At 39.4% G+C, this 15,987-nt stretch overlaps 1 protein-coding gene across 4 annotated transcripts; it reads left to right on the top strand.

The window, feature by feature from the left end:
- On the top strand, nucleotides 898–6,403 carry LOC109234240 (glucose-1-phosphate adenylyltransferase large subunit 2, chloroplastic/amyloplastic). Of its 4 annotated transcripts, none has more exons than XM_019400135.1 (15): nucleotides 898–997; nucleotides 1,570–1,802; nucleotides 1,895–2,023; nucleotides 2,295–2,468; nucleotides 2,702–2,794; nucleotides 2,868–2,951; nucleotides 3,037–3,092; nucleotides 3,828–3,921; nucleotides 4,078–4,263; nucleotides 4,367–4,447; nucleotides 4,693–4,779; nucleotides 4,853–4,957; nucleotides 5,703–5,809; nucleotides 5,925–5,985; nucleotides 6,055–6,403. In XM_019400135.1, exons 1-15 carry the CDS (start codon nucleotides 943–945, stop codon nucleotides 6,154–6,156), a joined length of 1,647 nt encoding a protein of 548 aa, XP_019255680.1. In that variant the 5' UTR covers nucleotides 898–942; the 3' UTR covers nucleotides 6,157–6,403. The 4 variants fall into 4 exon arrangements, with proteins under 4 accessions (XP_019255680.1, XP_019255683.1, XP_019255681.1 ...); XM_019400138.1 differs by having other exon boundaries at nucleotides 900–997; nucleotides 1,472–1,802; nucleotides 6,055–6,156; XM_019400136.1 differs by having other exon boundaries at nucleotides 910–1,098; nucleotides 1,472–1,802; nucleotides 6,055–6,156.

The following is a 15,987-nucleotide window of genomic DNA, read 5'->3' as shown; positions in this document are numbered from 1 at the left end:
TAAAGAACGTCTATTATAGTGTGATTGAACCTTCATTATTACATGTTATTACTCCATTTTTATATTTGATATAAATATATTGTTGTAGATTAGTTTAATCTGATAGTGTGAAAATTCAAGTTAATTTCATTTACCACCCTTAACCTTTGAGATTTGTAAAATAATATCCCATTCACCTTTTGACTGGAACACAAAACCCTCTTGATCTTGAATCAACAACCAAGATGAACCAGTTATCCCTTGTATGTTCAAAAAAGGTAGAAAATGACCTTCAATTACTCTGAATTATAACAAAAAAATTAAAAAATGAAAAGAATTACCAATAGTGTATTGTATCAAAAATGAGCAAATTCCATTTGATTCCCCTAATCTTTAAGGTAAGGAAATAATACCTTGTTCATCATTTGTAACATGAAATATAAAGCTCCTTTGAGTTAACATTTCAGCCGATCTTACAAATATTTAGAATTATTTTCATACCACCTGTAAGTTACATTAACATTTGGTATTGTTAATTTTTATTTTTCAATAGTTATTGATGAAATATTATCGACTACTTAGAAAACGAATTACTTAAGAATGGCGTCAGATATTTCATTTTAGAAAAAGTTTTACACAAAATTGACAAGTTAAAATAAATTTACAATACTAATATAGGTCATTCTTGAAATACCCGCGACATAAGTTTGCTAACCCAAAAAATTAAGGAGGTTATGTTAAAATTTACTCTAAAATTCTACTTGCATTGTTAATACACATAACATTAATTCAATAAAAAATAAATATAAATATAGTTAGAATATTTATTTATTTATTCTTTGCCCTGGTTTTAGGTGACACGTGGAAGTTGAGTTTGCAAATGACACTGCCACAGGCAACACTCCCAAGTCTTGACTCCAGACTCGAGAGTACCGAGAGAGCCAGCCAGTCATTCACGTTAATATGTTGGACTCTGTAAATCCCAAGATTTTAGGACTCCACCCCACTGCTTATCGGAGTATGTAACAAACTCACATTATTGCTTCTTTCCTTCAATTTCTTTCTGCCAAGAAAAAGCAGAAATTTTTGGGTGCTTATATAGAAAGCTGACTTCTTCAGGTAGTCTGAAAAAGCTGAGGTTTTCCATAATATAGGTTTTCCGATCTAGTTTCATAACTTTAAAAGGTGACTTTAGGTAATGAGGTTTTTTCCTTTGTTTAATTTTGTTTGTATTTCTAGTAGATGGAAGTGTCTTGTATCTATTTTTTTTTTCTCTTCAGTAATTTATCCGTTTTGTGATCTGGGTTATATCTAGTTTTGATATTTTGGGCTTGCATGTTATTGGTTCAGGAATCTATCGTGTAAAGTTGTGACCTTTTGTTGGGTCCGTAAATTGTCTTTGCACTTTCTTTGTCAGGTTCGAATCTTTTAGAAAAAAGCAGTGTTGTTGTTATTGTATTTTAACTTCAATTTGCTTCTTTATGTCGTGTAGTTCCTGGGATTCTGTACTTTTCTGGCTGACTTCACACTATAAACACTGTGCTCTTTGGTGAATGTCTAATTGGTACTGAAAGTGAGTGAGTATTACAGCAATGGATACCTTCTGTGCTAATATGAAGGGCACTGCACAATCAGTGGCAATTAGCCGGGGTATAAGCAACCAAGACAGTTCATTTTGGGGAAACAAGATAAGTGGAAGACTGATAAACAAGGGGTTTGGCATCCGGTCGTGCAAGAGCATCAGAACTGAAGAAAGGGGTAGAAAAGTTAAGAGTGGGGTTGCCTTTTCTGTTCTAACTCGGGACATAAACAAAGAGCTTGTGGTAAGGACAGTATTTAAGTGTTTGTTTCATAGAAGGAGAGTTAATGATCCATCTAAAGAAGATTAATGTAATGTTCTTTGTATTGGTTTTAGTCATTTGATGAATCAATTTTTGGGGAGGAGCATCCAAAGGCAGACCCAAAAACTGTTGCCTCTGTCATTCTAGGTGGCGGTGCTGGAACTCGTCTTTTTCCTCTTACCAGCAGAAGAGCTAAACCAGCTGTAAGTATTACAACATATATTTCCTTTCAGTGTCCTTGAGATTGACAAGATCGTCCAATTCAAAAGAACTTCAATCTAAAAACTTTTGTCTGTTCTCACTCCGATTCAATTGGAGTTTAAGAACGAAGAAAGGGGTAAATCAATTAAGCGTGGAGTTGCCTTCTCTATTCCTACTTCAATTCAGGTTTAACTATGTAATTAAATGGCTGGATAAGTCATCTCTATCGGTTTTCATTCAAATCTGTGGCAATTGATTTTTTTTTTCCTGCAGGTTCCGATTGGTGGTTGTTACCGGCTAATTGATGTACCAATGAGTAACTGCATTAACAGTGGCATACGAAAAATTTTCATCTTAACACAGTTCAATTCATTTTCCCTCAATCGCCACCTTGCTCGCACCTATAATTTTGGAAACGGAGTGAATTTTGGAGATGGATTTGTGGAGGTAAAATCATTCTGCTTTCTTGTAGTGTTTAGTCTAAAGCTCTATTAAGCTACCTATTTTTTTGGCAGTAAAGTTTAATCATATCTTTTCATAAGATGCTTGATAAGTATCTACATTGTATAAACTTTGTTACTTTCCTCTCCTCTGGCTCCTGGGATCCATGGGGAGGTTAAAGAACCTAAAAACAGGGAAGATAAAGGAAATGATAAAGCAAAAGTATTGCTCAAATACAGGTTTTAGCTGCAACCCAGACTCCAGGGGATGCAGGGAAAATGTGGTTCCAAGGCACTGCTGATGCTGTGCGGCAATTTATATGGGTATTTGAGGTATGTGTTTAAAATCTGCCATTGATAAAGTTCATGGGGAAAATGCTGACCTTTTTTCTGAATGATTACATAGAATGAGAAGAACAAGAATGTCGAGCACATATTGATTTTGTCCGGTGATCATCTTTATCGTATGGACTATATGGACTTTGTTCAGGTTTGAGTAACTTGTGGGTAACAATTGCTTCCTACATCAACCCTATGTTCCTATATTTTGCTTAATGAAGGATTTGTGCTTGCAGAAGCATATTGACACGAATGCTGATATTACAGTTTCATGTGTTCCAGTGGATGATAGGTATGAAATCCATCTTTCTTCTCAACTTGATAGGCTATTTAGTGCGAAACCAATTCCTATTTGCTTTCTTTGCAAATGTTCTTTCTAATATTGTTCAGAGCTACGTTGCTCGGACTCTCCGAAAATGTCGCCGGGTGCGTGTCGGATACTCCCAAAGTAGTGTATTTTTGGAGAATCCGACACGGGTGCGGCAACATTTTGGAGAGTCGGCGCAACATAGGTTCAGATTGATGGATGGTGGCCACAGTTGTTCCTAATATGTTGAAGGCGTATTGATTACTATAGTGGCACCTTTTGTCAGATATATCAATCTACAGATATAATTGCAAAAGGCCCGATTTATCATGCTTTACATTAATCCTCTAAGATTTTGGCTCAAACAAGGAAAAGGAATAATAGAAAGTAAATGTGAATTTGGAAGGCTTGAAATCATTTTTGGTTTAATGATTTAAATAGACCTAGTATCTTTTTCTGCACCATTATCGATATATAGTGATAACCTGATGCATTTTCCCATCTTACATCCTCATTAACTGCGGGACACCAGTTCTGATTAATGTCTACTGAAAGATCTGAAAGCATACAAGTATTCTACTTTGCAGTTTCCTACGCAGATTTCAGTCATGTTGTCTATCTAGAATGCGTCACATGGGCTAATGACCCTTTTATACTCTATCAAGGAGTTAATCAACACCTTTTTCTCTCTCTTACTTCCGCCCATCCTTTCCTTTGCAGTCGAGCTTCAGATTTTGGATTGATGAAAATTGATGAAACAGGGCGTATCATCCAATTTGCTGAGAAACCAAAAGGCCCTGCTTTGAAGGCAATGGTACATATATCTGGACTTCCACGCCTTGAATTTTGATAAATTCTTTCTGAAATGAAAGTTAATAAGTAATTTAATTATCCCCTCACAGTCCCGCCTGCTTTCAAATTGTATCTTCTCCTTGGTAACTTGTGTTGTACGTCTAATATTTTACTGCAGCAAGTTGACACATCTATCCTTGGACTATCTGAGCAAGAGGCAGCCAATAGTCCTTACATTGCATCCATGGGTGTTTATGTATTCAGAACTGAAGTTTTACTAAAACTTCTAAAATCGGCATACCCTTCATGCAATGACTTCGGCTCTGAGATCATCCCTTCTGCTGTAAAAGATCACAATGTCCAGGTAATAGCTGATGGTAACTCTCTCAATTGCAACTTCCTAGCTTTTGAAGTTCACAAATTCACTGTATTTCATACTTCGATTCTGATTGATCAATTTTAATTAGGCATATTTGTTTAGTGATTATTGGGAGGACATTGGAACAGTTAAGTCCTTCTTTGATGCCAACTTGGCCCTCACAGAGCAGGTGAGCAACTTAATCTTTACTGCCATCTGACTACTTCTACTATTATGCAAAGTAAGAGCTAGAAAATTGACACAAGGACTCTGAAGTATGAAGCAGTATTTTAAGTAATTTTGGAATGTTAGATCTCAGTGAATTATTTTGCTTTTTTATTCATTTAGATTCACCATAACCTCCATCTTCAGTTGTTGATTAATAACTTGTTACTGAATTGGACTTTTCCTCTTATTGGTTTCTTCTTTTTGTAGCCTCCAAAGTTTGACTTCAATGACCCAAAGACCCCGTTCTACACTTCTCCTAGGTTCTTACCTCCAACAAAAGTTGACAAATCCAGGGTATGCCAGTTATCATAAATAGTTGTGGTAAAGCGTACTTTGAAAATGTCATGTTAATGCTGTTTATTGTCAGATAGTGGATGCAATAATTTCACATGGTTGCTTTATGAGGGAATGTTCCATCCAGCACTCTATAGTTGGTGTACGATCACGCTTAGACTATGGTGTTGAGCTTAAGGTATGTTTTCATATTCTAGCTGAAAGCTTTTCTTATCTGTTTTAACCAGAGAGTTATACCAGTTATAGCCTTGACTAAATTAAAAACAATATCCTGCACTCATCTGATGCATTCTAACAATTTAGAAAACCTGGATGACATATAACTATATAAGGCACGTAACGGTTACCATCCCTGAAGGGGAGCCTTGGAGCAACGGTTAAGCTGTTTCCGTGTGACCTATAGGTCACGGGTTCGAGTCGTGGAATCAATCACTGATGCTTGTCTCAGGGTAGGTTGCCTACATCACATCCCCTTGAAGTGTGGCCCTTCCTCGGACCCTAGGTGAACGCGGTATGATTTGTGCACCAGGCTGCCCCTTCTAGCGGTTACCATCCATCCTGTGGATATGCCATAAAACTAGTTGTAGGAAGGATGATTTATGACAGTATGGATACTTTCAGCAAATATGCTTTACAATTTGGACTCCTGCTGCTTTCTTGCTTTCAGCAAATAAGCTGTTAAGATGTACCATTGGAATGGACTTTAGCATAGTGGAGCAATGGACCGCAAGCATTTTTGTTTAGAACTTTCTGTTATGTGTTACAAGAATATTCAATTTATGAAGCATCAAATCTGGTCAAATAATATTTTTGCATCTGTTTGTTTTCTACATAGCATGGTCTCAACCTGTTAGTGCTTTTATCGTACACAGCTAGTATAGTGCTTAGTTGATTTAAGCTGAATAATGTCTTACACTTCTCAGGATACCATGATGATGGGTGCGGACTATTATCAAACTGATTGTGAGATCGCTTCATTACTAGCAGAAGGAAAGGTTCCCATAGGGGTTGGACCTAACACCAAGATACAGTAAGATGTTCTACTATCATTTTACTCCTGTGTAGTTTACCGTTGGTTTGGCTAAACTTTGACGAGGTTACCTTTAGAGGACTTTGACATGCTTTTCTTTCCAATTTTTTTGAAGAAATTGCATAATTGACAAGAATGCAAAGATAGGAAAAGATGTGGTTATTGGGAACAAGGAAGTAAGTATCTATCTTGAGTAGTGTGAAATAAAGAGAATACCAGTTTGACTGATGCTTGGGTGTTGCCAGGGTGTTGAAGAAGCTGAAAGGCCGGAGGAAGGATTTTACATTAGGTCTGGGATTACTGTCATAATGAAGAATGCGACCATTAAAGATGGCACGGTCATATAAAAACTTGACATGCATTCTTGCTAGTGGATCAAGTCGATCGTCGAAGGAACTAAAGGTAGGGTGGTACGATTTAGTGATAATGAAAGGACTTCATAATTTACTAATCACTTTTCATGTATGTAGAAGATCTGCCTATCAAGGATTTAGCACTGCTATGTAAATCTTTTGGCGCTCCTATGAAATTGAATATACAACAGAACATGCACTGGTTTACTTTTCGCTTATGGCACATTCACTTTCTCGGACTTATGAAATCCAACTCCAAGTGAACCTTAGAGTCCCTTCTCTCTTTAAGTTTTCAGCTGGTAGTAGCTAGATAAGAGGCTTTTCCTCTTGAATAACCCTAGGGAAACTTTTGGCTTCACTACTGACCATTTGTCCATAGCATTTGTCCATAGCATTGTTCCATAGCATAGGGAAACTTGGCCTTGCATACACGTTAAGAATCTTATTCAAACCTTGACTACTAGATGATTGGTTCAGCTTTTTAGGGGCTATAACTGAAGATTATCTTATAGCTGCCACTGCTCTGTGGCTGATGAATAACTATCAGAGTAAACCTCATTTCCGGGAGCTAGCACAAAAGTTGCATTTTTCCCTTTGTGGAGAAAAGTGCTAAAACAAATAAAAACTTGCCTAAGTCTGATAACATGGACCAAATTTTATTAAATTATCATGGTTAAGTTAAATTGTGACAATATTAATTAACCATAATTAAATGATTCATGTTATATAAAGACATGGCCTCACTCCGCTTGTCCCTTTCTCCTTTTTACAACAAATCATTTGCCCCTCAGTTATACAGATCCACAAATTAGGTCAGCTTGTTTGGATGGTTGTTACATTTGTATCGTATCGTATTTTTACTTTAAATGCAATGCTTGTATTGATTGTTACTTAAATTTTATTTGTATTGTATCGTTAAAAGTATCACTTTATGAAATAACGAATTTGGTGTGGCGGCGGCGTTATTATCTCATCTTGCTCTTCTTTATTATTAAATAATCATATCTTATCCTTTATGCTACTCTATTATTCTTCATATTATTGGTGCATGACATCATGAAACGACGACAAATGATACAATCTATCCAAACATTGTATTCATCGAACAATATAGTACAAAGACAATACGATACATTATGAAACGATATGTAAAAACAATCCAAAAAAGTTGTAAGTCGTGATAGTTGTGTACGCGTAAAATCGGGGATAAAGTTACCCCCGATTTCCCAGTAAAGAAACAAGAGGGAAGCACTATCTAACATGACCTTGAGTAGAGCCAAGGGGTTCCACATCTCCGAGCCCGCGGAAGACGAATGATGCACTCGGAATAGGATACGGCTGAGCATCGGTCCGAGCAGAGTGAAGGGATGAGACCAAGGGAAAAACAATTAGACACGATAAGCGGCGAGCCGTAATATCTGCCCTCAACCGGATGTTACGGTGCAAATCGCGCCCGGTATCAACTGCAGGTCAATGTTTACTGGAAGGAGAAGACTTTTTTTTTACCCTATTTAGACTTGTACTAGGATTGAATTTCCCCTACTATATAAAGGGGAGAACCTTTTGATTTTAATCCCACCGTTGGCACGTATATCAAAGTAATAAAAGTTCATTTTTGTTCCTTAGCTATTGTTCATAGTATTCTTCAACTTCTTATTTATTTAGTTGCAACTGAGCCCATCTCGAGGGCTCGACCGGGGTCGATTTTCAGTGTTCATCCTAAAGCCAGGCTTAATTGTACATCACGTTTGGTTTGATCGTTTTGTTTCTCTTTAATTTAAGTATTTTCTGTTCATAGATCATTCATGTTAAATTAAATCACGTATCCTTTAAACCGCGTACAAATTTAATTGTTACTCATTTTAAGGGTAAACAGTTTGGCGCCACCGTGGGGCTAAGAATAATAGCGGTGATTTAATACGGATCTCCATAACACACTTTATTTTACACTTGCTCTTTGAAGTTTGATTTCAGGTTAATCTAAAAATGTCAAATTCTCAGTCTGCTCACTTGAATGTTGACACCGAGTCAGGACACCATGGTGAAAACAATAACGTGGTACCTAGCTATGACGTACCCTTGTTAATCCTAATGGTGTCCCAATCGCTGACCCAGTCGACACTAACTCACAAATTGCCATCAACATCAACCTGCCAATGACCTCGAGATCCTTTATTGCACCTGATTATACAGATGCCACTAAATCGACGATCGAGGAATTGGAGCAGGTCCTACTAATCGAGTACCTACCAGATCGAAAGGTATACCTGGGCATGGGGTTACCCCGAGCTTGGGAAAAAACTTATCTATTTCATTAAAGATAATGCCGATTGTTTTGCATGGTCCCACTTAGATATGATATGGATCCCACCGGAGGTAACGACTCACAAATTGAGCTTGGACCAAAATTCCACCCGGTCAAACAGAAGAGGAGGCTGTAATCCAAAATAAACATGCGTTCATCAAAGACGAGGTATCTAGCTAGCGTTTGGCCATAGATTCCAAATTTGTTTTGAAAAATCTGACTTGGGTGAAGTTTGGTTTGAAGATGAAAATGTGTTTGGACATACGTTTTCAAAACATATTTTTCAACTTTATTTTGGAAAAACATGTATATAATACCCAAGTTTTGGGATTTTGGCCCAGAATCAGCAATTGGGGTGATTTTGGGATTTGGGGTTTGGGATTTGGGATGTTGCCAAAATGTGGGCAAAATTTATGGCCAAACATGAGTTTTGAAAATAAATTCCAAATTTATTTTGCCAAAACTCATAGCCAAAAGGGGCCCTAATCTTTTGAAAATAGGTTCCATCGGGGAAGTTAAATACCCGGATTGGTTAGATAATGTAGTGGTCGTATCGAAAAAGGGAAACAAATTTGGAATGTGTGTGGAGTATAACGACCTAAACAAGGCATGTTCAAAGGATTCATTTCCTTTGCTTAACATCGACCGAATGATCGATGTGACGGCCGGGTACGAGATACTGAGTTTTCTCGATGCCTATCCGGTACAACCAAATTCATGGATCCAGGCGACCAAGAAAAGACTTCTTTTATAACTAAAGTTGGCACCTACTGTTATACCGTAATGCCGTTTGGGCTAAAAAAATGCCGGTGCCACGTATCAACGCCTAGTTAACCTGATGTTCGGAGAACAAATATAAAAATCAATGGAGGTTTATATTGATAATATGTTAGTTAAGTCCCTGCGAGCAGAGAACCATTTGAAGCATTTGCTGGAAACCTTCGACATACTGAGGAAATACAACATGAAGCTGAATCCAGAGAAGTGCGCCTTCGAGGTCGGCTCGGGCAAGTTCCTCGATTTTATGGTATCCAACCGGGGAATAGAAATCAACCTGGACAAGATAAAAGCTATAGAGGATATCACCGTAGTTGACAATGTCAAGGCAATACAAAGATTGACCAGGCGGATAGCCACATTGGGCCGGTGTATTTCCAGATAGTCCGACAAAAGCCACCGATTTTTCTCACTACTAAAGAAGAAGAACGACTTCTCTTGGACTCTGGAATGTCAGTAAGCTTAAAAGAACTCAAGCGATATATCGAACCTTCATTTGCTGCACAATGTGAAGGCAAACTGGCATCTATACCTCTATTTGGCAGTTTTTGAGGTAGCGGTAAGTGGTGTCCTGGTCCGGGAAGAAGAAGGTACGCAGTTGCCTATTTATTATGTTAGTAGAACCCTAGGCGGTGGCGAAACAAGGTATCCATACTTAGAAAAATTAACACTCGCCTTATTGAGCGTATCTAGGAAATTAAATTCGTACTTTCAGTGTCAACACATATGTGTCGTGACCTCATACCCACTAAGAATTGTTATGCGTAAACTTGAGCTCTCGGGACAGCTGGCCAAATGGGCCATGGAGATTAGCGGGTACGATATCGAGTACAAACCCCAGACTACTATAAAATCTCAGATTTTTGCAGACTTCGTGGCTAACTTTACACCGGCCTTGATTTGAGAAAGAATTACTGCTCGCCTTGCGGACTAGCTCGGGGATTTGGACCCTATTCACGAACGGTACTTCCAACGCGAAAGGGTCCGGGTTGGGAATCGTATTAAAACCACCTACGGGTAACGTAGTAGGCAGTCTATTAGAACTGTGAGATTGACTAACAATGAAGCTGAATATGAGGCTACGATTGCAGGTCTAGAACTGGCTAAGAGCCTGGGACTGAGGTGATTGAGGCCAAGCGTGACTCGCTCCTCGTCGTTAACCAAGTGAACGGGATTTTGAAGTAAAAGAGGACCGGATCCGGATATACTTGGATAAGTTGCAAGTGACCTTACACCAATTCAAGTAGTGGACTCTATAACTTGTACCTCGATATCAAAATAACGAGGCCGATGCGTTGGCTAATCTAGGGTCGTCAATTGACTCCGATGAGTTCAGCTCCGGAGCAGTAGTGCAATTGATAAACTCAATGATAAAGGAAGGTCACACCGAGGTGAACTCAACAAGCTTGACCTGGGACTGGAGAAACAAATACATAAACTACCTTCAAAAAGGGAAATTGCCGGCAGACCCCAAGGAATCGAGGGCCCTGCATACTAAGGCTGCCAGGTTTGGCTAGGTTGGTGGAAAATTATATCGAAGATCGTCTTTGGGGCTTGGGTTCGTGGGAGACCGACTACGTGATGAGGGAAGTACACGAGGGTACTTGTGGAAACCATTCGGGAGCGGAATCGTTGGTTCGAAAATTGATCAGAGCCGGTTATTACTGGAACGAGATGGAAAAAGATGCGAAAGACTTCGTTCGAAAGTGTGACGAGTGCCAGAGGCACGCCCCGATGATTTATCAACCAGGGGAAAATCTTCATCTTCACCTGGTTCTATCCCCCCAGCCGTTTATAAAATGGGAGTTGGACATCGTCGGTCCTTTGCCATTGACACCCGGCAAAGCCCAATACATATTGCTCATGACCGATTATTTCTCCAAGTGGGTCGAAGCACAGGCGTTCGAGAAGGTTCGGGCAAAAGAAGTCACTGACTTCATCTGGGATCATATAATATGCCGGTTCGGGATACCAGCCGAGATCACTTGCAACAACGGAAGGCAGTTGATTGGTGGAAAAGTTAGTAAATTTATTGAAGACCACAAAATTAAAAAGATCTTGTCGGCACCCTACCACCTTAGCGGAAACGGTCAAGCAGAATCAACAAACAAAACCATACTCCAAAACCTGAAGAAGAGATTGACCGACTCAAAAGGAGAGTGGAAAGACATTTTGTCCAAGATCTTGTGGGCATACCGAACGACTTCAAAGTCAAGCACCGGTGCAACACCGTTATCTTTAGTCTATGGCGCAGAAGCTCTGATTCCGATAGAAGTAGGAGAGTCGAGCCTAACGTTCTAATACGCTACAAGACGTCAAACGACGAGGCCATGGCCACGAGCTTAGACTTATCAGAGGAAAGGCGAGAAGCCGCCCTAGTCCGGTTAGCGGCCCAAAAGCAACGAATAGGGAGATACTACAACCGAAGAGAAAACTTTCGACACTTCCAAGTTGTGGACTTGGTATTAAGGAAAGTTACGCTGCATACCAAGAACCCTAACGATGGGAAATTAGGCCCGAATTGGGAAGGGCCATACAGAGTCATCGGTATAACCGGGAAAGGCTCGTATAAGCTCGAGTCAGGGAACGGTGTACAACTACCCAACAACTGGAATGTGACACACTTAAAGCGGTAGTACTGCTAAGGTACGAACACAATTTCCTTTGTAGTTATTGCGCTTTGAACTAACACGTTCAGGTATATGGTCTAGGTCAAATTTGAGGATTAGGTTTGAAAGCACGTATTGCAATCTTTTTCCCTTGGACCGATTTTTTTCGAAGTGGGTTTTACGGCAAGGTTTTTAACTAGGCAACAGTAAAATGTGCTATCCTAGTTTTGAAGACCGTCTTGAGGCTGGCACTGCAGATCACCCGTATTGGACCAATAGTATTCGAGCCCTCACAAGTTTAGTCTCGAATACTAGAGGGGGCCATCATACCCTAATCAAGATCCTGAGTTCGAAAACTTAGAAGGAATTTTTTATTTGATATTGAAAGCCAAGGCTTGAAAATTTGAATTAATTGTAAGGGTCAAAAGGCCAAACGAACCGTGCCCGTGTAGCTCATTCTTGCAATGGCAGAAAGCTTTTGTACCTTAGATTATGTACTCTACATTCAAAGTAATGAAAGAAGTTTGCCTTCTATATTCCATCACTTCAGATTTGCACCAGCGTTATTATCGTTAAGTTACTTGGAATAAATACCGGGTTCAAAACCCTTATGTCATGACCCGGAATTTCCACCATCGAACAGTGATGGCGCCTAACATCACACTTGCTAGGCAAGCCAAAGTTAAAGTATTATTAACCACTTTCCATTAAGTTTCAATGATTAAATGTAAACAAACTAAAACAGGTATAAATAATTGCAGAAATAAGTAAACAGCCTCTTTGCTGATATACCATTGCTAATACTGGTTCTACTACTGCCCAGAATCCGGTGTCAATCCACGAACATACTATGATTTTTCTACAAACATCAGTCTGAAAGAATGTACAACTGTTTTGGAAATAAATAAAACAGTACTATAGAGATGTAGAAGGGGACGCCAGGGCCTGCAAACGCCAACAGGACTACCTTGGGTCTCCTAACTGTGAAACCTGAAGCCAATCTCTCAATTAGCCATTACCAACTCCAAAATCTGCACAGAAAGTGCAGAGTGCAGCATCAGTACAACCGACCCCATGTACTGGTAAGTGCCGAGCCTAACCTCGACGAGGTAGTGACGAGGCTACGGCGGGGCAATTACAATATAACTTACATACAGTGCATAATAAAGCAGAAAGAAGAACGGAACAAAATAAAATAGTAGCTTGCAAGGAAGGAATACAGAACTCCAGTATTTCATCAGTAACCAGCTATAACCAATCCTTAAGTGAAAAAGCAAAACTACAGAATAACTTGCACAGTAGAAGAGAGATACATAAACACATAAACTGATGCAGCGCGCATCCCGATCCCACCATATAATCAATATTAATATGAATGTTCACCCTTATTACTCCAGATCAATCCACCCTTATTCCTCTTGTTGCGGCGTGCAACCCGATCCCATCGTACAATAGTAATTAACCCTTATTTTTCCTCAATATACCACCCTTATTACTCCTATTGCGGCACGCAACCCGATCTCACCCATATAATAACATTTCACCCTTATTACTCCTCAATATATCACCCTTATTCCTCCTTTGCAGCGTGCAACTCGATCCCACCATATCAGTACCAATCATACAATAAGAACAAGAATTTCACGATTTAGCTCAAAACTCTCCTTAATATTTAGACCTCAAATTAAAGCAAACGGAAAGATGTACAATTATGAAACTTCACTCAAATTATACTACTCAGCGAAACCAATCCAAACTATACCATGAAACACCGATGACCGACTTGGGTCAATAATATGAGACAATGAAACTACGGAATAGCTAATACCTTCGACAATGAAAACAACGTCTAACGACTATCAATTTAAGCATGGAAATACTAGTGAAACATGTAGCAGTTAAGGCAGGAAACAACATATTATGAACGGGAAGAAAACCGCCAAGGTACTCGTCACCTCACCTATACGCCACACAATGGATTTTCACATAGCAATTAAGTCGGGGATCCCTAATCCCTCGAGTCAAAGTTAGACACAACACTTACCTCGATCCACAGGCCACTCACTGCTCAATTACCGCTTTTCGTCTAGTTTCCACCTCCGAACCACTTGTATATAGTCATAATTAACTTAATAGCATCAATTATCGCTAAAGAAATCAATTCCAATACATAATTATAAGTTTCCCAACATTTTTCCCAAAAAGTCAAAAACCGACCCCGAGCCCGCTTGGTCAAAACTCGAGGTTCAGACCAAAACCCATTCATCCCCGAGCCCAAATATGTAATTAGTTCCGGAATCCGACCCCAAATCGAGGTCTAAATCCCCAAATTTGCAAAATCCCCAATTCCCCCAAAATCCCTAATTTTCTACCCTTAAAGAACAAGATTTAGGACTAGGAATTCAATGGGTGATGATGGAAATTGAAGAAAACGAGTTAAAGAGTGCAAACCTATGATTTGGAGTTGAATTACCTCTTCAAAAATTGCCCTAAGTCGAGTTCTAGTGATGAAATATGAAATTTGGGAAGAAGTCACGTTTTTGTTCTATTTTGAAAATAACTGGACAGGTCTTCATCGCGTTCGCGAGAGACCTGTCGCGATCGCGATGCACAACGACCAGAAAGGCCTTCGCGTTCGCGATGGTCTGTCCCCCCTGACCTTCGCGTTTGCGAGCCTAGGCCTGCGTTCGCGTAGAACAACTCAATGTTTCCCAGCCCACATCCAATACACTACGCGTTCGCGTCATGCCGGTCGCGTTCGCGAAGAGCAAAACTCCCAGTGCTCCGCGTTCGCGAGAGAAGCTTCGCGAACGCGAAGAAGGAAACCAGCAAGTGCTGAAGCTGCAGAAAACCAGAATTTTCCTAAGTCTAAAATATCCCGAAGCCTATCTGAAACTCACCCGAGCCCTCGGGGCTCCAAACCAAGCATGCACACAAGTCTAAAAATATCATACGGACTTGCTCGTGCTATCAAATAGCCAAAATAACACCTAGAACTACGAATTTAGCACCAAATTGAATGAAATTTTCAAGAAAGTTTCAAAAATTCCAACTCTTCAACCGGACGTCCGAATCACGTCAAATCAGTTTCGTTTCTTACCAAATTTTATAGATAGGGTAAAAATATCATAACGGACCTGTACGGGCTCCGAAATCAAAATATGGACCCGATACCAACAAGATCAAACATTACCAAATTTTTTTAAACCATTATAATTTTAGTCTTTCAATTTTAATCAAAAATTTATATCTTGAGCTAGGGACCTCGGAATTTGATTCCGAGCTACGCCCAGGTCCCATATTTTACTACGGACCCACGGGATCATCAAAATACGGGTCCGGGTTCGTTTACTCAAATGTTGACCGAAGTCAACAAAAATAAACCTTTTAGGCCAAAAATTATTATTTCATCAATTTTCCATATAAAAGTTTTCCGGAAACGCGTCTGGACTGCACACGCAAATCGAGAAGGAATAAAATGAGGTTTTGAGGGCCTCCGAACACGGAATCGAGTTCTAAAACATAAGATTACCTTTTGGGTCATCACACCTTAAGCCTACGGGCCTCCCCGAATCGGGGACTGCTATCCGACAATAAGATAGGACAATTTGGACTACCAAATCCTAAAGGCACCGAGCCTACTTGGCAGGGCCCAAACATGAAAGGCTATGACCAACTTAAATGCCTCGGAGACGTCCGGACGATCCGTACATAGAAAGTAAGGTCCTTACACATGGTTAAAACCTATGAAAGAATACTTCAGACCCGGCCATAAAAAAAGCCACCTTCCGCAAAGAATAATCGTGTCCGGTTAAAACATTCATGTATTTTACAAAGACTTCATTTTTTATTAGATCTTCCGAAGTCAAAGCAACTCGGAGTTGTTACTTAAACCGGGCCTCATCTGGGCTTTGGGTGAACCAGCACTTTAAGTTATGTTAAATTCTGTGCTAAGGCATTGATGGAATATTTTAAATCAAAGTTATAAGTCTCGAACATAAAGCAAATGCTGAAAAGTAAAGGACACAATATAGTCGAAGGGAAATTTTATATATATATATATATATATATATATATATATATATATATATATATATATATATATATATAGAGAGAGAGAGAGAGAGAGAGAGA

Source organism: Nicotiana attenuata, chromosome 11, assembly GCF_001879085.1.
Source record: "Nicotiana attenuata strain UT chromosome 11, NIATTr2, whole genome shotgun sequence".
NCBI lineage: Eukaryota > Viridiplantae > Streptophyta > Magnoliopsida > Solanales > Solanaceae > Nicotiana > Nicotiana attenuata.
Note: the sequence above shows the minus strand (reverse complement) of the source record. Positions and strands in the feature narration are given on the sequence as shown.